General features: G+C 36.5%; 1 protein-coding gene across 1 annotated transcript in view; it reads left to right on the top strand.

The window, feature by feature from the left end:
* rasgrf2b (Ras protein-specific guanine nucleotide-releasing factor 2b) overlaps positions 1 to 24,270 on the top strand; it is a 63,997-nt gene that overhangs the window by 31,065 nt on the left and 8,662 nt on the right. Inside the window, exons 11-19 of the mRNA XM_059550123.1 lie at positions 692 to 758; positions 4,880 to 5,016; positions 7,025 to 7,107; positions 9,425 to 9,673; positions 13,779 to 14,188; positions 17,389 to 17,514; positions 19,279 to 19,368; positions 19,920 to 20,026; positions 24,142 to 24,254. Coding sequence (XP_059406106.1) covers positions 692 to 758; positions 4,880 to 5,016; positions 7,025 to 7,107; positions 9,425 to 9,673; positions 13,779 to 14,188; positions 17,389 to 17,514; positions 19,279 to 19,368; positions 19,920 to 20,026; positions 24,142 to 24,254 — 1,382 coding nt within the window. The remainder of the gene's footprint in view (positions 1 to 691; positions 759 to 4,879; positions 5,017 to 7,024; positions 7,108 to 9,424; positions 9,674 to 13,778; positions 14,189 to 17,388; positions 17,515 to 19,278; positions 19,369 to 19,919; positions 20,027 to 24,141; positions 24,255 to 24,270) is intronic.

Below are 24,270 nucleotides of genomic sequence, written 5' to 3'. Positions count from 1 at the left end.
TGGGTCAATCCTTAGGCACAATTTCTGAAGCTGAATTTCCTTGTGAGCTTCAAATAGGTATAACTAAAAAGGTTTCAAAAATCTCTTAATACAATTTATTTAGTTTGTGTACTCACAGTCTAGCAGTGTAAATACATAAATCACAGTAGGATTCTGCTGTTATGTATTCTTCAATTAAATTATATTTAATTTGATATAATCCTGTTTAATATAAAGCCAGTCACCCATCAGTGTGCAGGACTCTGCTTTATATGCATTTATATGTTTTTTGTTAATATTGAATTACTTTGCAACATAAAACACTTTTCTATTTTGCAGTAATAACTGGAAATTAACTATAATGCAACTCCAATAAATGTATGAATTCATACACACTTGCAGTACAAAATATTTACTAATTTGTTTGATGCATTAACTAATCTCAAGTTATTTTCTCAATTTTCGTTTTCTCAAAAACACTTGTTTTTTTATGATATCCAGCTTAATAATTACCAGTTATTTAATTATTTGGTCATTGCCACAGCAAAAATAGATATTTTAAAATAAAGCACTACAGAGGCTTTTGGAAAACACCTTTGAAATGTATTTGTAGATGAGATGCATCACAAAGCCATTATTCTAACAAACCATCAATGTCAGGAAACTCTCCCTTTGTGATTAACCTCTCAACCTAATGGTTTGACTCTGGCAGCAAGGTGGTGTACTGTCCCTGATTGAGTGCACTCTCATCGAGGAGCCTGATGCTAATGACGAAGATGGTGAGCATGTTTCTTCGATGCACATTTTCAAACACATCAGCACAGATGAGTGGAGACATGCATCATTAACCATATATTGGCCATTATTCATATACTGCAGGTTAATTAACTACTATAGACAGGTCAGAAAAGAGTCCAAACTAGGGCTGTGCGATTAATCGAAATCGAAAATAAAATCGCGATTTGAGTGTGCGCTATTTCTAAATCACTTTATAGCACGATTTTCCGCTGACCCGACCTCCCGCAGTATGGAATGATATTGCGGACATTATTCAAAAGGCATTGCAAATTGTATTTGCAATTGCGTTTTCAATTTGTGGACGCATAAAATGTGACATAATCCAAACGCAAATGCAAATCGCGCATTACCGTTTTCATTTTCGATTAAGTGAACGCACAGTGTCTGCCAAATTTAAAATGGAAATGCAAAGTCCGTTTGCAATTGTGTTTTCCATATCTTACGAGCTATGAGCCTGTCATATTTAAATAGCAATATTAATTACCACATTTGCCTTTTCACTCTCTCTGCACTGTGCATGTAAACTGCCAAAACTCAAATGGAATCGCAATACCTTTTGCATTTGAATTTCCAACGTCTACACGGAAACCTGTCAATCAAGTGACAGGGGTGGGGCCATTTTATTGGGCGTGTTTGCATTGGGAAGTGAAGATCGTACTAAAATGTACCATGTTTTTACTAGGGTAAATATGAGTTAACGATAGTGTTTATAATTAAGCCACAGTAGCCACAAATGTACAGTTGTCTGAGACGTTATGAAATGTTCTTTAATATCATGAACCATAAAATGTAGTCAGTGTTCTGCTATTGTTTATTTTCATAATAGGTAAACACAGGCCACACGTTAAGATGGTCACAGATCTGGTGTGATTCAGTGTAGCTTGGTAGCTGAGTTGTTAGTGCTGTCATCTCTTATGGCATACCGTCTTTTAGCGCGTGTTCGAAACCCGGGCCAACACAGACGTTCTTTATTTTTTTGTTTATCCTACTAACTTCAGCCGCCAAACGGGCGATCATACAGCGAGGAAAATTTCAGTAGTCAAGGCGAGCTGACATGTTATCAAGTACGCTGCTGTTTGCAGAATTACCGGACCTGCGTCCTCGCAGACATCACACTCCCGAGTCGAATGCACAAAGTCTGAACTACTGAGGATGCAAGTCCGAAATCAGCGGCTGAAGTTAGTAGGATAAACAAAAAAATAAAGAACGTCTGTGTTGGCCCGGGTTTCGAACACGCGCTAAAAGATGGTATGCCGTTAGAGATGACAGTCACTAACCACTCAGCTACCAAGCTACACTGTGTTTACCTACAGTGTTTACCTATTATGAAAATAAACAATAGCAGAACACTGACTACATTTTATGGTTCATGATATTAAAGAACATTTCATAACGTCTCAGACAACTGTATATTTGTGGCTACTGTGGCTTAATTATAAACACTATCGTTAACTCATATTTACCCTAGCAAAAACATGGTACATTTTAGTACGATCGTCACTTCCCAATGCAAACACGCCCAATAAAATGGCCCCACCCCTGTCACTTGATTGACAGGTTTCCATGTAGACGTTGGAAATTCAAATGCAAAAGGTATTGCGATTCCATTTGAGTTTTGGCAGTTTACATGCACAGTGCAGAGAGAGTGAAAAGGCAAATGTGGTAATTACTTTTGCTATTTAAATATGACAGGCTCATAGCTCGTAAGATATGGAAAACACAATTGCAAACAGACTTTGCATTTCCATTTTAAATTTGGCAGACACTGTGCGTTCACTTAATCGAAAATGAAAACGGTAATGCGCGATTTGCATTTGCGTTTGGATTATGTCACATTTTATGCGTCCACAAATTGAAAACGCAATTGCAAATACAATTTGCAATGCCTTTTGAATAATGTCCGCAATATCATTCCATACCGCAGTATGTTAACTGAACCAATCAGGATGCAGCGCACCTAAGTGGAGCACGATGACAGAGCAGACTGGGCATATGCCTAACTCCAGGTTCACACACTCTGTCTGTGATGCGTAGCCTTTTTTTCGAGCCCATGTTAATGGATCAGAACGTTCACACTGCACGCAGTAAAAGATGAGAACAGAAAAGGTTATAAATAGATTTAATATCTTGCGCGTGAGCACAGAGAGAATTGTGAGTGCACAGGACACAGGTTGAGCGAGAGGAGACACGTTGTAAGGCAGCATATATCTGAGCCTTATACAGTCTATGATCTGAGCATGCGCATCTGATTTTGTTAACAGAGCAAATGAAATCTGCGTGCGAGTCAGTGATGGGCGGGTTGATCCAAAATGAGCGGGTGCCTGCGGTCGCCCGCGGTTGCCCGCGGTTACGAGTCATCCAAAAATATTTTTAATGATATTCGGGTTGCAGTCGGTCGGGTCCTTTGAAATAAAAATGCCAATTAAACCTTTGTCATTTATATAGTACTAGACACATTTTTTAACAATGTTTTTCAACGCTGTTTTTGGTAAAACATGATTTTGACGACTTCATTAAGTTTTGTTTTATAGAAAACTCTTTTTAAAAGATTTTCGTTTGGTATAAATTGTATCTTAATTTTGATCAATGTTTTATCAATCAATTGCCCGTATTTAAAAAATAAGAAGCAAATATATAGCCTAGTAGACAATGTAATAAGGCGCCGGCACGATCACTTGCAACTAAACTCAGCGTGTGCCTCACAGATTTGAGAAATATAGGCTATATATTACAGACAGCTTGAAATGTCTTCTTTTAAACGAAAATATTCAAACCAAAATAAATGGGCTACTCTCTGATGATGTAATCCATATGAAATGTGCATTTCTTTCTGGCATTCATGGCGAGTCTGCATTGTCAGCTTCATCTTTGCAGCGACACAGAAAACACCAGTTTATTACTAAACAATAAAATGACTCATATTTTCGAACCAGCAGGCCATTCTGGGTTGAGCGAGACCCCACGGAATGAGCGAGCGGATCGGGATATTCAGAAATGCATTCTCCGCTCACGAGCTCGGATCGGAACAAACCCAAGCCTCAATTTCTGCTGACCTTGCAGAAACATACAAATAGACATAGCCAGACTAGACTATTTTAGTACAAATTATGAGCTTACTGACGATTTTTTATAATTCTTGACAAAATTATAATATATTATATACGATGAGCATTTACTGCTTTTTAAAAACGCGGTCTGAGTTGCGGGCGGGTTAGTTGAAAACGTCGGTCGGGTGCGGGTTATTAATAGATTGACCCGCGCATCACTGGTGCGAGTGGATAGATTCGCGCTTGCGCATTATTTTAATGTGCTTTCACGTTACAATAATGCAATCTCGTTGCTGCTTCTGAACCGTGTACACAACTTACTGTATACGCACTGCAGATTGAGTACGTGTGACCCTTGGGCAATAAATATATTGGGCAAAACATATTACACCTGAGGCACCGCTACAGTGAGCTTTATGACCAATGCATGACAAAAAAAAAGGAGAAAAAAAAAATCCCTGAACACGGTTTTATTTTATTTTTTTTATATTTTTTACATTTGTCTAGACATTTTGTTTGACATCTTTACTTAGTGATTATTTTGACTTATGTCTGTTCTAGAGACATTTGATAAAGCTCTCACTGGTTTTCTTTTGGAAATATGTTTAAAATTTATACTGAATGCATTTATGACTGTAAAGCATGTCTGTGTGTGTCAAAATCGTGATTAAATTCGAAATCGCAAAATTGATCAAAAAATCATGATAGGTTTTTTTTGTCCATATCGCACAGCCCTAGTCCAAACTACCTGCTGTTTAAATGTAAGATGGGCAGACATGATAATTGTCATGGACTGATTATCCACTTGAGGGTATATAAAGAGACTGAAGGGCTAATTCAAAACTGCATCACAATGACCCTCTCGTGATCCCTAAATATGGTCCCTAAGAGCTTATTTAATAAACATCACCACAATTATTATGTTACTAAGAAGAGTTTCCTTCAGTTTAATTAGTTTTTGCTACCATTGTTTTCCTGAGAGGTCCCTCGGGACTGGTAAATTAGGATTTTTGAGTATGATTAATATTTAATTGTAAGCTTCTGTCTGTTTTTAGCTAAGAACTCGGGGCAGGTGTTTGGACACCTGGACTTTAAGATTGTGGTAGAGCCCTCAGATGCTCCTGCCTTCACTGTGGTGCTGCTGGCACCATCCCGTCAGGAGAAAGCGGCCTGGACCAGCGACATCAGCCAGGTTAGAGAGAAGCCACATGTAACCAACAGCTCCTCCTCTGCAGTTACAGTTAACTGCTTATGGGTATTTTAATACGTACACTACCGTTCAAACGTTTTGGGGTTGTCAATCGTTTTAAAGGGTTAGTTCACCCAAAAATGAAAATTCTGTCATTAATTACTCGTCCTCATGTCGTTTCAAACCTGTAAGACTTTCGTTCATCTTCAGAACACAAATTAAGATATTTTTGATGAAATCCGAGAGCTTTCTGACCCACCATAGACAGCAATGGAACTACCATGTTCAAGACCCAGAAAGGTAGTAAGGACATTGTTAAGACATCAGTGGTTCAACCTTAATTTTATGATGCAACAAGAATGCTTTGTGCGTAAAGAAGACAAAAATAACGTTATTCAACAATAACCGATATTTTAAATTGTAATTTATTCCTGTCATGGCAAAGCTGAATTTTCAGTAGCCATTACTCCAGTCTATAGTGTCACATAATCTTTTAAGAAATCATTGTAATATGTTGATTCTGTGCTCAAAAACAAACAAATAAACAAAGAAATTATTAGCTAGGTTGAAAACATTTGTGCAGCTCAATATTCTTGTAACCATGACTCTTTTTTACACATGCACACACACAGAAAATGACTTTTGATTTGTAGTGTATGTATTATTTTTCTGTATATGTTCAGTGATAAACTTAGTCAGTGTTGTGGCTTGGTTGTTAATGCACATGCTGGAGATAAAGGTTTAGTATCTAGCTTTCTTCATTTCTCATATTCAACGATATACAACCCTATCTCTATCTAGTTTCCTGTTGATTGTAGGTATGCACAGCAGTAACAAAATAAAAAGATAACAGTGCCAGACACTTCATCTATAGTTTGTGCAATTACTCTGAACCACAAAAATTCCCGGTAGCCTTTAAAAAACAAAACTATAATGGCTCTACAGAAGAAATGGAACATAATAACTAACACCCACCTTACTGAAACTTCACACCATGAGCCATGAGGTTAAAGGGGTCATCAGATGCCACATGCACTTTTACAAGTTGTTTGAACTGAAATGTGTGTTGGCATTGTGTTTACACAACTACTCTATAATGATAAAGATCCACTCAGTGTTTTTTTTTTTTAATCTTTTCAAATGATTTCCCCTTTCTCAATTCGAGCCGATCTTAGATGCCTATATTTGTGACATCACACAGAAATGCCCCTCCCACTATTGTTTGATTAACAGTAGCATTTCAGCATTGACGTGGACTGAGCTGTCATCAGTCCACCATTGTTTCACCACCGGAGCAGATACAGACAAGAATGGCTCCTTAGCGATCAAGGTGTTTTGTTGTGAGATGTAATAATGAACATAGCAGTTGTCATTAACTCCTGACATCTGAGCCACTGAAGATGAAGTGGATTATATTTGTTTCTGAAGGGAATATGCCCCAATCTACCTACAGTACAGTAAATGCATATATCATCGCAGGAAACATTCATGATCCAGCTTCATGTCCAGAAGAAGTGAGTGTGTCGCCTTTCCTAATAACGTGCTACTTAGCAAGTTTCACGATGAAAGAGGCTAAAGTTTACCAACTCTCAGAGAGCGGCTCGGAAAAAAGGGGTGGGGCGAACAGAGCTCATTTGCATTTAAAGCAGCATTCCAGAAAACAGCTTGCTCTGAAAAGATCTGTTTGTGACAGGGTAAAAATTTTCAGTTGAGAAATTTGTTTAGTTACAGAATTTTCATTAAGGCCCTAAAGAATCATATCAACTTGTGGAAAATAGGCACTCGATGATCCCTTTATAAGACTTGTTTGTGAAGGGGATCACTTTGTAATTGTGAACTGAACCTGGCTTACTGATGAACCCCACAAGAGACATTTCTCTGTCCTTGTATCCCCCAGTCTCAAACAAAGAAATTACAGTATGTCCAGTGTTTAGTGACTGGATTATTTTGTCCTCTGTTCTCTGCTCCTTGGCTTGATCCCTCTCTTCATTTGAATTTCTGCTCTATCTAGTGCATCGATAACATCCGCTGTAATGGACTGATGACCTGCGTGTTTGAGGAGAACTCAAAAGTCACAGTGCCACACATGATCAAGTAAGGCAGACCTTTATTTATTGTAAAATAATGTCTTAATTGCTATGGGTCAGTGTTTTTGCAATTATAGAAGCATTTTGTAAAAGACTGAATACCTAAAAATAATATTTCAACTAGCCAAAAATTGCTATTTTGAAATGATGAATCCTTCAAAATTTTAAGTGCACAAAAATGCATCAGCTGGCCCAGTGAACATGCAATGATGCCCTTAGTTTGGCTCTTTGCACATGTGCAAACGCATCTGTCCAAGCTAAACACTACAGTGACAGTGAGCACACTACAATAAGGGCAACCAACCAGGGCTAATGTCCCTCCGTGCTGGAAAATATATTGGCAATACCAGTCCAGAAAGCATCATAGTATTTCAGGGCAACTGTCCATGTGATTGACTTCCACTGGCAAAAAAAGGACCATAAGCAAAGAATAATGATTATGTCTGTATGCATTTATTTATTTAAAATAAAACATTTAAATATGATGTAAGTGACGATGTTCTGTCAGCCAAGCTGGATGATCAGGACTCCAATGTGAATCAGAGTTTATTTAACTATAATGACCAACTGGCTGTTTATTGCTAATTGCATTTGCAATTTTGAAATAATTTTAATTAAGTATAGATATGAAATATTGATTTGAGTTTAAATAGTTTTAACCATAATTTTCAAGTATATGTTACTATTATTACTCTACAACCTAAGTTAAAATATTTAGCTAAAATTACTATCAACTGTGAAAAAATTATATCAAGTCAAGTCAAGTCACCTTTATTTATATAGCGCTTTAAACAAAATACATTGCGTCAAAGCAACTGAACAACATTCATTAGGAAAACAGTGTGTCAATAATGCAAAATGATAGTTAAAGGCAGTTCATCATTGAATTCAGTGATGTCATCTCTGTTCAGTTAAATAGTGTCTGTGCATTTATTTGCAATCAAGTCAACGATATCGCTGTAGATGAAGTGAGCCCAACTAAGCAAGCCAGAGGTGACAGCGGCAAGGAACTGAAACTCCATCGGTGACAGAATGGAGAAAAAAATCTTGGGAGAAACCAGGCTCAGTTGGGGGGTCAGTTCTCCTCTGACCAGACGAAACCAGTAGTTCAATTCCAGGCTGCAGCAAAGTCAGATTGTGCAAGAGTGTGTCTGCCTCCCGAACAATGTTAGGTAGGTTATTCCAGAGTTTAGGCGCCAAATAGGAAAAGGATCTGGCACCCGCAGTTGATATTCTAGGTATTATCAAATTGCCTGAGTTTTGAGAACGTAGCGGACGTAGAGGATTATAATGTAAAAGGAGCTCATTCAAATACTGAGGTGCTAAACCATTCAGGGCTTTATAAGTAATAAGCAATATTTTAAAATCTATACGATGTTTGATAGGGAGCCAGTGCAGTGTTGACAGGACCGGGCTAATATGGTCATACTTCCTGGTTCTAGTAAGAACTCTATTTTGGACTAGCTGTAGTTTGTTTACTAAGTGTGCAGAACAACCACTCAATAAATCATTACAATAATCTAACCTTGAGGTCATAAATGCATTGATTAACATTTCTGCATTTGACATTGAGAGCATAGGCCGTAATTTAGATATATTTTTGAGATGGAAAAATGCAGTTTTACAAATGCTAGAAACGTGGCTTTCTAAGGAAAGATTGCGATCAAATAGCACACCTAGGTTCCTAACTGATGACGAAGAATTGACAGAGCAACCATCAAGTCTTAGACAGTGTTCTAGGTTATTACAAGCGGAGTTTTTAGGTCCTATGATTAACACCTCTGTTTTTTCAGAATTTAGCAGTAAGAAATTACTCGTCATCCAGTTTTTTATATCGACTATGCATTCCATTAGTTTTTCAAATTGGTGTGTTTCACCGGGCCGCGAAGAAATATAGAGCTGAGTATCATCAGCATAACAGTGAAAGCTAACACCATGTTTCCTGATGAGATCTTCCAAGGGTAACATATAAAGCGTGAAGAGTAGCAGCCCTAGTACTGAGCCTTGAGGTACTCCATACTGCACTTTTGATCGATATGATACATCTTCATTCACTGCTACGAACTGATAGCGGTCATATAAGTACGATTTAAACCATGCTAATGCACTTCCATTAATGCCAACAAAGTGTTCAAGTCTATGCAAAAGAATGTTGTGGTCAATTGTGTCAAACCTGCACTAAGATCCAATAAAACTAATAGAGAGCTACACCCACGATCAGATGATAAGAGCAGATATCAATACATCTCCACTAATACGTCATAATATCATCATAAATTACAGCATACAGACAGTAAAGATGGTTTGGTTGTGCTCCTTATTAGATCCGATGCGCGTCTCCATAAAGATGATGTTGACATTTGCTTCAGTAAGACGCTCAACTCCTGCAAGGTTCCTCAGATCCGCTACGCCAGCGTGGAGAGACTGCTGGAGAGGCTGACCGACCTGCGCTTCCTCTCCATAGACTTCCTCAACACCTTCCTGCACACCTACCGAATCTTCACCACTGCCACCGTGGTCATGGAGAAACTGGCTGACATCTACAAGAAGCCTTTTACATCCATACCAGTCAGGTAATACAACTCTTAAAGGGGTTAAAAGTCCTTGCTAGACCTGGGTAATGCAAATAATTATATATATTATATATATATAATATTTAACAGCCTTTTTTCTTTCACTGTTCAAAATATGAAGAGTTCAGATGCAAAAGCCTCTAAGTGACATCTGACATTTTCATCTAAAATTTGGATTTTTATCAAGCTCCTATGCTTAGGTTGAGTCATTTTACTTTAATGGCAATGTGCAGGTCCTTTTCCAGGCTATTAAAGTGAAATAACTGAACATAAATATAGAAACCTGATAAAAATCCTAATTTTAGATGAAAAATTCAGATGGCACTTAGAGGCTTTTGCATCTGAACTCTTCATATATACTGCATATCTCAGTTTTTGTCTATTTTCTTTGAATTAACTTAAATGTGACCCTGGACCACAAAACCAGTCATAAGGGTCCATTTAGTAAATAAGCTTTCCTTTGATGTATGGTTTATTAGGACAAAATTTGTCCAAGATACAACTATTCAAATAATTGGAATTTGAGTGTCCAAAAAAATCTAAATATTGAGAAAGTCGCCTTTAAAGTTGTCCAAATGAAGTCCTTAGCAATGCATATTACTAATCAAAAATTACTAATCAAAAGTTTTGATATATTTATGGTAGGACATTTGCAAAATATCTTAATGGAGCATGATCTTTACTTAATAACCTAATGATTTTTGGCATAAAAGAAAAATTGATAATTTTGACCCATACAATGTTTTTTTTTTTTTTTTTAGCTATTGCTACAAATATACCTGGATGAATTATGACTGGTTTTGTGATTAAGGGTCTCAAATGTTTTTTTTTTTTTTTTTTTCAGTCCATCATTCTAACCAAGCATATTGTTGTTGAGTAGATTTCAAATCTTGCAAATAAATGCAAATAATATACAGTAAAACACAACACAAAAATATTTTTAAATTATAGTAATAAACAACTATTTTGACTTATTGTAAATAAATATTTACTGAAAAATATACGTAATTTTTAAGAATACAGCATTGAGACATTTTTTAATGATGATACAAACACTCAATTTGAAATCAATTGAACTGAATTGATGCATTGAAACAGACAGTTCAAACTGAAAAATTAACCAACTCTAATGCTGTTTTTACTTCCAAAGTTTTAATCAGAGACACTGTTTTAACCAAATTAGCCAAAAACACACATTAAAATCATCACAGTAGTCTCAAAGCTTCTTAATTTTTTTTCGGGCTTTAATAAAAAAAATTGCAGTTGTATATATTCTATATTTAGTAGCCAGTATATTACAGCCAGTTCTATAGTTTAAGGGGTCATAAGACGTTGTTTAAAAAAAAACATTATTTTGTGTATTTAGTGTAATGCAATGTGTTTATGTGGTTTAAGATTAAAAAAACACATTATTTTCCACATAATGTACAATATTGTTTCTCCTCTATGCACCGCCTTTCTGAAATGCGTTGATTTTTATAAAGCTCATCGTTCTGAAAAGCGAGCTGTGCTCTGATTGGCCAGCTATCCAGTGTGTTGGGATTGGCCGATTGCCTCAAGCATGTGATGGAAATGTTATGTCCCTTAACACTGTGATGTAGTGTGTGCCTGACAGGTAGGATAAAATATCATGACACTGGCGCAATGATACAAAAGCAATAAAACTTTATACAAACGAGGCATTTGTTGCATCCAGTGGGGACATAATTATTGATTATAATGCCTTATACTGTCTTTTCACGCGTTGTGTTGCGTATCGCGCTGCATAAACATAAAACTCTAGACTGCTCAACACTTGCGTTTGGATCATTAGTGGCATGTGGCATTAAATGTGTAAACGTACTTACAGACTGTGAGTCAGAAGTGCCAGACTGTCCTTGCAAAGTTAGAATTTCCCCAGTTTATAGAAACAGACACAGACATTGTTGGCTACTTTCAGAGGAAACAGTCCTTGTACACCACAAAATGCGCAGCACACATTTGAATATTTGGGTTGGACTGTTCTGGAACAGTGTTGTAAATACAACTTAACCACTGATTTCTAGTTGTGTCCTCTTTTGGAAGACCAAACAAAGTAGCTTCGCTTAAACAACATAGTGACGTAGACATTTGGGGGCGTGTTAGAAAGAGCCATTTTAGGAGAGTGTGGTTGACTCTTAACTTCTATAAAGAATATCTCTTTGGATTTGAGACTTTAGTCTTTGCATCTTTACAGATCTTCTTTATGCACCAAGAGCTCGTAACACTCCAAAGAGAAAGGAAAAATTGAGATTGAATCATATGATCCCTATATTTAACTATATTTAAAGCACCCTGAGAAGAAATCACATTTTAAGTGCCCATAGAGGGATCTCACTGGTCCACATAAATATCTTCTGAATGGTGATAACTGTATTACGTATCACAACAGTTTTATATTTTGTGTAGACAGGCAAATGGCTTGCCTCTGGAAACTTGTTGGATCATAGTCAGTTTTCTACATTGTGCCCCTTTAAAATCCTTTTGAAATAATACCATATATTCATACTCAAATGGTCTGTGTGATTTAAATACTGTATGTGAAAGAAACCACTTGGCGTATGCGTCTACAACTGCTGTAGGAGTGAGTTGTCCTTTCAAATGAAATGATGTTTTCTGTTCCAAAAGTAGGCATTCTGCCAAGTTAAATTGGTGCACTCTTGGTAACCTTTACCTAAAAAGCAGTTCAGAAAGCCTTGAAGAGTGCTCAGCTATTCCTCCTCCATTTTCCTTGAATGTTCAGTGTGCTTGCACAGAAGGCAAATGCAGCCTGTGTACCTTATGTGCAGGCGCTTGTGGTCATTGTGAGTGATGTGATGTTTAATGTGTTGTCTCTGATGTTCCTCATCCTCACACCTACTTTGCTGTCACACAGGGTCCAGTATCACTCATTTGACCGCTTGTCCATTGCATCCATCTGCCCAGACTACAGCCTGAAGATCAGGAAGATAGCACTGGATCAGTCAAAGTAACAAACCCATCTCTCTGTTACCCATTCACTTTTATCTTTGTCCATTTTCTGCTTTGTATCCTCACATTTTCCACTCTGTTTGTCTCTTTTTTGGAAGTTACAAATATTTGAATTTATTCAGAGCCATGAACTGCCTCTCTTTTTTATTTTGTACTGTTTTTTTTTTTATAAAGGTACACTTATAATGTTATCAAGATTTTTACTTCAAAAAAGTCATAATTTAAAAGTAATTCCTGTTTTTGAGCCCCTTCATTTGAGTGCTCTGTTTGTATAGGCACGACGGATTATAGACTCGAAAGTACACAGCCACTGCTGTGATTGGCTAATAGTTGTGTATATTTGACAGACTAGGTCCTTCCCAGATAGACGCTGCTGTGATTTAGGTTAAAAATGCAACATTACTGTCGGATCCAATATACTGTAGCATGATCTTTTAGTTTCAATCTTTCAGATAACCCTGCGTCAAATTGTGCCTTATTTGTAATTTAATCTACGATATAATGAAGTAAACAAAGGACTGAATTCTTGCTGACACGGTCTGGAACTTTATTAAAAATAAAGTTCATTCACTCTTTCCTGACGTTGGGATCAAAAGGAAGGCAATGCAAAGACTGTTTTTCCACAACTTGGCAAGGAACAGCATCTTGTTGTCTTCAAAGCCATCTATACCGTTTAGGTTCTGTGTAGACGTGCGTTATTTACACTATATGTGCAAATCTGTGGGCGGGACTAAACAGGCAGCGATGTAGAAGCAGACGTTGATATCAGTGTTTAGCCACATAGAGTAATACATCATAGAGTAACACATAAGGGTTGTCAAAAGATAAAGGGAATACTGGTTTATGACCCCTTTAAATCCTGGATTCTCAAAACTTTTGCACTTGTACAAACGCTGTCATCTATTGCAGATTTTACATCTTGCCGTGTTTACCTGCTGTTTTCTAAATTTCTGAAAGCTGCAATCAATACTCCTCATGTGTTTCCAGAATGCATCCAAGAGACTTTATGACAAGTGTATTTAGTGGAGCATGCAATACGGAGAACAGAACATGAGAGATATGCCAGTGTTGCTCTGCCATTTATGCCCTATCTTTCAATGTTGTTTCCACAACTCAGATCCCTGGAGCTTTTTTTCGCCACCAACCAGAACAATCGCAGTGGGGACCACGTAAATGACAAATCCCCCAGACTGTGTCGCAAGTTCTCATCTCCTCCACCTCTCTCCATCCCCTCCCGTACTTCCTCTCCGGTTCGCATCAGGAAACTTTCTCTTAATTCCCCTATTGGCTCAAAAGTGGGCATCCTGGATCTGTCCACGACCTCGTCATCTGCAGCCAGTAGTCCAACCTCTGCCAATCCCACCATCTCACCCCCACCATCCAACAACAACAACAAGCCCCCTTTGGATCTTAGCCGTGGACAAAGTCCATCTTCCCCCGAACAGAGCCTTGGAGCTCCGGATGAGAATGCAGAAGTGCCGAGAATCGATGCCCTCTGCGGTAAACTGCGTCACAGCATCAGGAGAGGTGAGCAGAAAAGTATCTTTTCCCTGCTGTCTAATGCCTACTTTAGTAGGTGGCTTTCTTTCCCTTTCATCCCTTTTATTTTCTCTATAGAGATTTTTCGGTTATATGCCCAATGCTGTTTCTGGAGATCTACCTACAGAGTTCAGATCCAACCCTAAACCAACACACCTCTCTGTAATTATCAAATGCCTCTGAAGTTCTTATTTATCTGGTTCTGTTGTGTTTTATCAGGATTGGAGCTGAACTTTGCAGGACAGTAGATCTCCAGGAACAGGACTGGGCACCCCTGTTATAAACCATTAAAGGCAGACCTGTTGTGAGCTACAAGATAAGGTTGTTAATCAGTGGTACTTACTGTTGTTAAGGCCATCAGTCCACATATATATATTTTTTTTAATAAACGTGTTCAACAACCGAATTTTAGGTGTAGAATTGTTACCTATGATTCTACAAAAAAAAACAATCAGAGAATCTAAACAAGCAAATTCTGTTAAAAGAACACTCCCATGAAGATCAACATGTTTAAATCAGTTGTCATTTAATTAATAGTTTTTTGTTTGATTACGTCATTTGCAGTGCTTCATTGGGTTGTAGTTCACGTCTTCATTAAAGCTATAGTATTTTTGTCTGATTTTCAAAAAATAAATTTTGCGCCAAATAGAAGTTTGTAATTTTGTAATTCACCTCATAGCTGGTTGGTTTGGTTCATGGCTATAAGTCAAGGTAATAAGGTTTATCAAAAACTTTTTTTTTTTAAATCCCAATGGGAAAAAAACCTTTGGAACAAAAGCAGGTATAAAAAAAAAAAACGTAATTGGGCACTGTTGCACACTACAGTTTGGTGTTAGCATATTGCTAAGCTAACAGTGCAACACATAAAAAATAATAAAAACATATAGTGCACACAAATGTTTGGTCATTTATAACTACACTTAAGTGATATAATTTTTATTCTTGATTATACTTTTCAGCCCTGAATGAAATCTAAGATTTATCATTTCAAAATTGAAATTTATCTTGCTTCATCCACCATCTTGGACTTACTTTTTCACTGAGTTTATCACAATGCTTTTTGGCACTGTCTTTTCAAGGAAGGTTACATGAGAGGAGGTATCAAACAAGATATCTCATTAAGTATAATTAAGATTTTTATCATAAAAGTCTTTGCATTGGGTGAGCAGTGATGGGATGTTGGAATTAGGTCAACACACTGGCTGGATGGTAGCATGGATGTTCATGAATACGAACTTCATTAGCTGTCTTTTGTTTCTTTAAAAGCAAAATTTCATTTACTCCCAGAAGTAGCTGGCAGAGTGAATATTGTGGGAAAGATATCTGTAGCTGCTCCAAATAACATTGAAAACCACTTCATTATAATAACTTGATGGCCAAACAAATGTGATATTTTCTTTTATAGGCTATTAGTCTGACCAACATTCTCCTGTCTCCACATAAAATCCACGCGCAAATGAAGTGCCAACATACTTGCATTGTGTACCTCCTTAATGCAAAACAGAAAACTTGAGATTTTTGGCAAAACTTTGAAGTTATACTGGCAGCCAGGCAGCTCGGAATGAGTAGCAGGCATGTTTGAAACTAAACCAAATGATAAAGCACTTGCTTTATTCAGAAACATTCAAAGGATAAATTTTTGTATTAGAAATGGGCATCTTCGACTGACTTTGGTTAGGATGTGTTTTGTGAAAACTACTAATAGTTTGCTTCTTGTGTTTGCTAGTTTAAAGATATGTGCTTGTATTGTTTTTCTTTCTTTCTGCTATAAAATCCACCACATTCTGAGTTCTTATTGTGAACCATTAGCACTAATAGTAAGCTTTAACACTGCATCAGATGAGCCACATTAAACCAGCTAAGAGGTTTGCTGCTTCTGGTTTGCTTCTGTATGACAGCCCAATCAATGTCTCACTTTTAAAAAAAACAACCAAAAAATGATGAGATTATTGTATTGTTTTCGATTTTACAGTCATTTTTTTTCCTATTTCAGTAATGAGATAATCTGTGTCATAACTAAAGGGAACAAATGCTGGTTTTATAAAAGTAAATGTTTTGAGACCCTCATTTTTTTATATCTGATTTATTATTGACTACTATTTATCCGTCACAAATGTACCTTGTTACAAACTGCTAGCCCAAAGTATTTGACAGAAATTAAAAAATTATTTGTTTACATACGTTATGTCCCCAATAATACATATTTATAGACCAGAATATCATATACAAATAGGGGTAGTGTTATTTTACTAGATTGAGATATCATTATAGTTTTCTTAATAGTTTGAATTAGTTTTTATTTTTATATTTTCCATTTTAATTTATAATTTTCGTTTATTAATGGCCCAATAGTAATATTTATTAGTTTTAGTTTATTAGCTTTGAATATGTTTCTATAGTCTATAATTTATTTATTAAATTTCATTTCAGTTTTAGTTATTTTCGTACATCAAGTTAAATTAAATAAAAATAGGACTGTTTCCTTGGCAACATGCTGAACTTTTTTTTTTTTTAAGTTAACGTTTATATAAAATAAAATAAAAAACTGTTTTAGTTAACTATTACACCGCCCTGCATCATATTTACTGAATGAAATCCAAAGTTTTTAAATTCATTTTGGATGCTGATTTAAAAAAAAATAAATAAAATAAATAAATAAAAATAGTGCCTGTTTTCCTGTAGTGCATCACAGTTTCTCACAGCATATAATAAGCATTTTGTAGCATTTTCTCTTTCTGCCTTTTCATAAGGTGATGAAGTCTTGTATCATCCATTAATCACCAGAAAAAATGACACAAAGACATGGTTCCTATCTTCCTCTGAGCCAGGGCACCGCTGTTTGTTCAATTCTCTTCAATTCTAATTTTTACATGTATGAATGAATATGCTTTGTGCCTATTATGCCTGTTATACTACCAATTTCAAAGTTAGAGCTATGGCTAGTGACAGAAGAAAAAGCAAACATGTCCCAGATGTTACGACATCCAAACATCCTCTCATATCACTGTATCAATTACCTAACAACCTTCCAGATCCCCCAGCATCCGCATAGCAACTCCCTGGCCATAGTTATTTGCTGTTCCCTGCTCCCTGCTCTGTTTGCTTGTAGAGCTGTTGCCCTAAAACCATTTTTTTTTTAAAGAAGGGGTTATGATCCATTTTAATAAAGGGTCTGACTTTCCCCTCAGCTGTGCTGGAGTCAGTGTCTTTGGACAAATTTATTCCAGAGTCGCCACAAGGCAGTGAACCAGGAGAAATCTCTCCCTGCCGCTCACCCTCCTCTCCACGCCACCTCCGCTACAGACAGTCAGGAGGTAAGCGTGCACATGTCTGTTTGTGTTTGGCTTCCTTGGCAGTACAGAGTCAAACACAGTGGCGAGTTATGACTTTTTGAGAGAAATATAGATACTTCTGTGAAAGAAATACTTTCATTTCAGTATTGTTGATTTTTCCATACAATGAGGCGGTGTAAATGAAGATTTGACCGTAATTTAATAAAATACAGCTGGATTGTAGATAACCTTGTGAAGTCATATCTAATGGGACATGCTTGTGCTTTTATACTGGTCTTAGAGCAGATTTATGTGTCTTATGTTTTCAATTTGCAATTAAGTGGAGAAAGCATACAACATTCCTGATGGTTCCTCAAGCGAAACATACTCAGTGCATTTCTAAGTCCACTTCTGTTACTAAATGGCCACAGTCACAGTCTTGGATCTGAAACAGTCAAATATTGTGCTTGGATGACATTAAATGAAGCCATATATGGGGAGTGTTGGGACAGGAGAAAATTATATGGGACTTCCACCAGCACATAATATGTTCTGACTGGTGCAGCTGTTGTTCCATCCTGACTGTTTGCATTAAGTATCATTAGCATCTTCGTTTTGTTCAACATAAGCAATTAGCAGTAGATTTACAGTATTTGGTTTATAACTGTTTCTCAGATTCCATGAAAAACAGTTTCCATATGTTCACTCAGTTACTGGCTGAATAAAGAGGGGATTTTTGCAAATATGTGACCCTGGACCACAAAGTGGTCTTAAGTGTCTTTTTTTATTGAGATATATACATCATCTGAAAGCTGAAAAAAAATCGCTTTCCATTTATGTAGGGTTTATTAGGATCAGACAATATTTGGTTGAGATACAACTATTTTAAAATCTGGAGTCTGATGGGGCAAAAAAAATCCCCTTTGAAGTTTTAAAAATTAATTCTTAGCAATGCATATTAGAACATCAAAAATTAAGTTTTGATATATTTACGGTAGGAAATTGACAAAATATCTTCATGGAAGATGAAGATGGTAGGATGATACCTAATATCCTAATGATTTTTGGCATAAAAGAAAAATCGACAATTCTGATCCTATACATTGTTTTTTTTTTTTTGGCTATTGCTAAAAAATATACCTCAGCGACTTAAGATTGGTTTTGTGCTCCAGGGTGACATATTTCTTTCATTTTGAAGTATGACCACTAGACTGTCAGAAGGACAGGTTATGACATAACTATGGCTTTGCTGTGCGTACAGTACATATTGTACTACACGTCCATTGAGAAAGTCAAGGGTAAATTCTGTCATTATTTATTTACCCTGATTTCATTCCCAACCCGTATGCTTTTTCTTCCAATTGAACACACACTGAAAATTAATTTTTAAATGGTATTGGCATTACCGTAGTATTTTCTGAACAATAAGTCCATAGTGACCAGGAGCTAGCAAGCTTCAGTGGACAAAAAAAGCTTTACATGTAGTTCAATAAAGTAGAAGATGAAGAGACTGAAAATTAAGCCATTATTCTGTAAAACGATTCACCAAATATGATGGATTTGACAACATGGTGTGTGGTTATGAGACCTTTGGGATCTAATGACATTTGATGTTATTGATGTCCAACCTAAAAAATAAATAAATAAATGAACTATCAGATTATTTGTGTTCCATGAGAAAATGACTCAAGAGTGAGTAAATAATGAGTTTCTTAACTTCATGAATTTTTGAGCCATTTGATTCTTTGAATAGGTGTCATCAAAAATGATCATTGTTAAATCAGTTCTCCATATTATTTTTTCTAGTCCAGTCAGCTGAGAACTCGCGCTGCTCTGTTTCTCCTGCCTCTGCGTTTGCTATCGCCACAGCAGCAGCTGGACACAGCAGTCCTCCAGGTACACTGCACCACCGACACAACCCAAGAGAAGCTCACAGATTCACATGCTCTGCCCTTTGCCTCAGAAGGCTCTGGACACTCTCCACAAAACTGAAATTCACTTTATACATAAAGCTGTTACAGTTTCTGCAGCTCTAGTAGCTTTTTCATTATCAGCAGAGTATTTAAAATCGTAAAAGGCTCAAGATTTACATGTTGAATTAAGGAATAATTTGCTTATATTAAACTGTCAAAAAACGTAATCCTCTTACCTGCATAAACTAACATTCTCTCATCCTTCTAAATACCATCAGAATTGCATTAGTACTTTTATGGTATCAGCCTAACAAAATGTGAAAATATTAAAGGAATCGATCAGAATGTGTGTATAAATGTGAAAAATGTATATTTAATTGTATATATGTATGTATATAGCATGTATATAGCATATAATAGAGTAAACTGTTGATCATATAATCTATAATCACATTGGTTTTACATTTTGAAACGACAACCTGGATATTACAGGTTTGTTTATGTAACCATAACAATGTCTATTTTCCTTTGCAGTTTTTAACAATTCTGAGCGGACTTGTGACAAGGAGTTCATTATACGTCGTGCGGCTACCAACAGAGTCCTGAATGTCCTGCGCCATTGGGTCTCCAAACACTCCCAGGTCTGTCCATTAGTATTAGTTTCTTATGTAGCCTGTATTTCAATGACATCGTCTTACCAAACCTAAAGCAGTAGTTGTCAACCTCATCAACCTCTCTTTCTCCTTCCCTGCTGCTTGACTGATATTTTATCAGCACCTTTACATTTTAGTCCAGACTTCGGCTGTGAACACATGGTTAACCCCCAGGCTACATATTTTACAGGGCAAAGGAAGCGTAACACCTCTCCCCAATTTCCATGTTATTTTCACAAGGGAACCAATTACCTTACATAAACAGCACCAAACCTTAATTACCATCGCAATATTGGGTCAAAATGTATTTCCTGAAAAAGAGACTATTAAAGGTGAAGTATATAATTTCTGTGCCAGTAGCTTCCAACCAAGTGGATTTGAAAGAATAATGATATTCTGAACATTTTCCCATCTAGCATTGGTTGGACTGACATAGTTTGAGTTAATGTTGCTGATCATTGTTTTGAAAAGCCTTAGAGCCAGTGTTACACTTTTCAAGGGGATACAAATGACTTTGAATATACACATTTGTTTGGAATAGGAAAAGGAATGTGATTCTTCATTGGAACAGGTTGGGGAAATTTTGCTTTATAGCACTTGCTCACCACAGGATCCTCTGGAGTGAATGGGTGCCACCAGAATGAAAGTCCAAACATCAAATCCACTCAATTCCAGTCCTCTGTCTGTTGAAGTGAAAAGTTGTGTTTTTAAGTTTTAACTTTAAACATCGGCCAAGATACCAATCCATTATCTATAATAATACTTACTCTGATGATAAAGTCCATACCCTGTTGTCCAATCACATCAAAATTCACCAACATATTAGCTTTGAACTGTTTTGCACTGTTGGCGCTGATAGCCTTGTGGGCGGCATGTCAACATGTGGCACTGTTGTACTTCTGTGTTTGAGTCCCAGCTTGTGGACCTTACCTGATCCTGCCCCCACTTCTCTCTCCAACTTCACTTTCTGTCTAACTACTGTCCTATAAAATAAAGACAAATATATATATATATATATATATATATATATATATATATATATATATATAAACAGTTTTGGACTGTTTTTGCTCATAAACAGTGCTTGATCTGTGCATATGTTGCTCCTGATTTAGACTTTTCCCTAGAGAAAGCTTTAGACTGTTCCCTAGAGAAAGCAGTATTATGGATAGAGGATAATGCATTTAATCCGGAAGCAATGCTTTGAAGTTAAAAACATCTGAATGATGGATTTGATAATTACAAACATACAGTTTTTCACATCACAAGATTTTAATTTATGGGGTCATGTGGATTATTGTGATGTGTTTGTCAGCTGTTTGGACTCTCATTCTGATGGCACCCATTCACTGCAATAGTGAGTAATGTAATAGTTACAATACATGCAATGTAATGTATTGTTTGTTCCAATAAAGAAACAAACTCTACACCAAAATGTACATCTTGAATGGCCTGAGAATTAATTTTTCAGAAAATTTAACATTTTGGGTAATTGTTTCATTGGTAGTTGGAGGAAATTGTTAAATGAATTGTGGTATGTTTTCAAATCTACCATGTGCAGTTTGTTATGGTCTTACTGCGTCTTATGGCCTTACTGTTTCTCTCTGTACACTTGTATATTTATTGATTCAGGTATTTTCAGCAGTACTTGGCTTGCTTTCAGCTATTAAAGCCATGTAGTCATCATATTGATCTGCATTATATTATTCCCATTAACTCATAGAGATAAAAGATAATTTCAGGCCCTGCCAACTTCTCATGAGTCAAAAGCATAGGCTATTATAACATTGATATTTCCAATGTTCAAAGCAAAACACACACAGGACCTCACAGAGAGCCAACATAATTTTCTGCTGCAGTGGAAACTCATAATTGTCTTCTGATTTTTCAGTTTACTTTGCTTTGTTTGAGTGAAGGCAAAGTGTGGGCTAATTGCACTGATTTGTTTTAACCCTTTGTCAGTTTCGGTTAAGAATGGCCTGACAAACTCACACAGAGAGAACTTGTAAGAAGGGACCTTTATGGTTGCATTTGGGAAAGATGCGAGAAGCATACGACAAGGAATGATTACAAATACTGGTTGTTTAGAGAAGTGAAATATTCAGCTGATAGTAGGGAGTTGCTCGAAAGCACTTCAAAGTATTACTAAACCCAATCATATCATATTATGATACACTGTTATTTTAGGATTATTTTTATATTGTTGTACCATTTAGTAAGATTTTTTTTAACTATTTCCTCTATTTTTAATCTAGGGGTCAAAACTAGAATAAGCAGCTATCAACTGTTCACAGTAAAATGGTACCAGCTAGAGTATGATTTAGTGTACATCACTATTGGGTCTAGAAGTGTTTTTGCAGGCTGCTGAATCTCTTTGAAAACCCCCACAAGTGAATAAGAGGACTGAGAATTCAGCTGCACTGTTAATTAGCCCAGAGACCCTGCACTGCCATTTCATCTCTCTCATCCTCTATCAGATGTTTACATCATCTTTCTCTTTGACTGAAACTGAACCAGCTACTATCTGGTACTACTTTTTGAATTCAGATTAGTATTTAGTCAAAATATTTTCATTGGCCCCTGCTAAAAAGCCAGGTCATAACAGCTTAAGAATATACCATATACCAATGCACCAGTAAGTACAGAAACCTCACAGAATCATCAGAAATGGTTCAATTCATCTGGTCCTGCTTCTTTGTTTTAAAGTTTCTATTTGCAGGAAGACAACTGGAAAATATCTCTTTGAAAAGTAAAAAAAAAAAAAAAAACTTTGAAAGGGTAATTTTAACATTTTATCCAGACATATACTATATAAAGGGGATGTAAAATTGTACTGCAGAGCAGGAATAAGCAAGTGAGTTGCCCATTATGCTAACTACAGCATATCAAACATAAGAGTACTTATACTCTGAGAACAACACAGCACAAGCGCTCAAGTGCTTTATTAATTTGCATTTGAAAGGCTGCACTGAATATTATGTACTAATTTATTGGTTTGTTTAAACCAAGTCACTTATGCTATTTTGGATGACTGTCCCTTAGCAGAGAACTATTTACATTTTTCATGTCAGGATCAGGAGTTTTTAGCTCAAAACTGGCAGATGAAAGTGCTCTTAACACAGATAAACATGGATGGATCAAACTAGCCGAATGCTTTGGTCCCAATGACCAAATTATTTCAGCAATAAAGCTAAAGTGAATGGAGAAAAAACAGTGAAGAACACTGACTGTTTAATAGATGCAGGGCATTATGAAGGCAGAACTGAAGAATGCTTTAACTGTGACACAAGAGATTAGCCACCCACCTGCAGTGCTTGCAGGCACAGAGAGACAGAAAGAGACAGAGGAAAGGCTGGGTTAGCTGTTGATTAGTGCACTGGGAAGCTGTAAAACTGAGGTAGCACAGCTTCTGATGAGCACTAATGGAGAGTGTGCAATCTAAAACACCAACACTTTCACACTGCATAACATTTTTATTAATCTGTATTTTGTTCTTGTTTTTCCAATTAAAAAAAGCATATAAACATCATTAAAACAAGACAAATTAGCTTAAAGCAAATTGTATAAAGGCCTGTTCTAAAAATTGTTCTCAGTATTAAAGAAAAAGCAGAGTCCACACCATAGCTATAATGGAAAAAGCACTGAGAAACAATAATGTTGAAATGGCTTGAATACAAGTGTGCTCTTTTGGAATAAATAGACGATATCATCCGCTGGTGTGGACGATAATATAATTATAGTTATCAGTCTTGGTGTGAATGGGCCTTAAGACTTGCTCTGTTCTTGAATTCATCTTTTTTTTTTTTTACTCCATAAGAAGAATCTGACTAAATCTTTTTATTTGATATCCTTAATTAAAAATATGTGTTCTGAAACCAAATGCTTGCAAAAGAAACTACACAAAAATACCGCTTAGTAATATTTTTCGGTCTACGCACTTTAATCTGCATTGGTTAAAATAATGAAAATGAGTTTGGATTCACCCAGTAGTTGATTTCGGTCATCTGGGGATGTGAAGCCATCAGTCTTTGCTTTACTTAAATTATGCATGGGTGTCTCATGTTTGTGGATCGTGATTCTATGTGTGTGTGTGTGGGTTTCAGGACTTTGAAATGAATGGAGAGCTGAAGATGGGTGTGATCTGCCTGCTAGAGGAGGTGTTGAGAGACCCTGACCTTCTTCCCCAGGAGAGGAAAGCCACAGTAAACATATTAAGGCAGGTTACATAAGCA

The sequence above is a fragment of the Carassius carassius genome, chromosome 5, assembly GCF_963082965.1.
Source record: "Carassius carassius chromosome 5, fCarCar2.1, whole genome shotgun sequence".
NCBI lineage: Eukaryota > Metazoa > Chordata > Actinopteri > Cypriniformes > Cyprinidae > Carassius > Carassius carassius.
The sequence above is the reverse complement of the archived record's forward strand: the minus strand, read 5'-3'. Positions and strand labels throughout refer to the sequence as shown.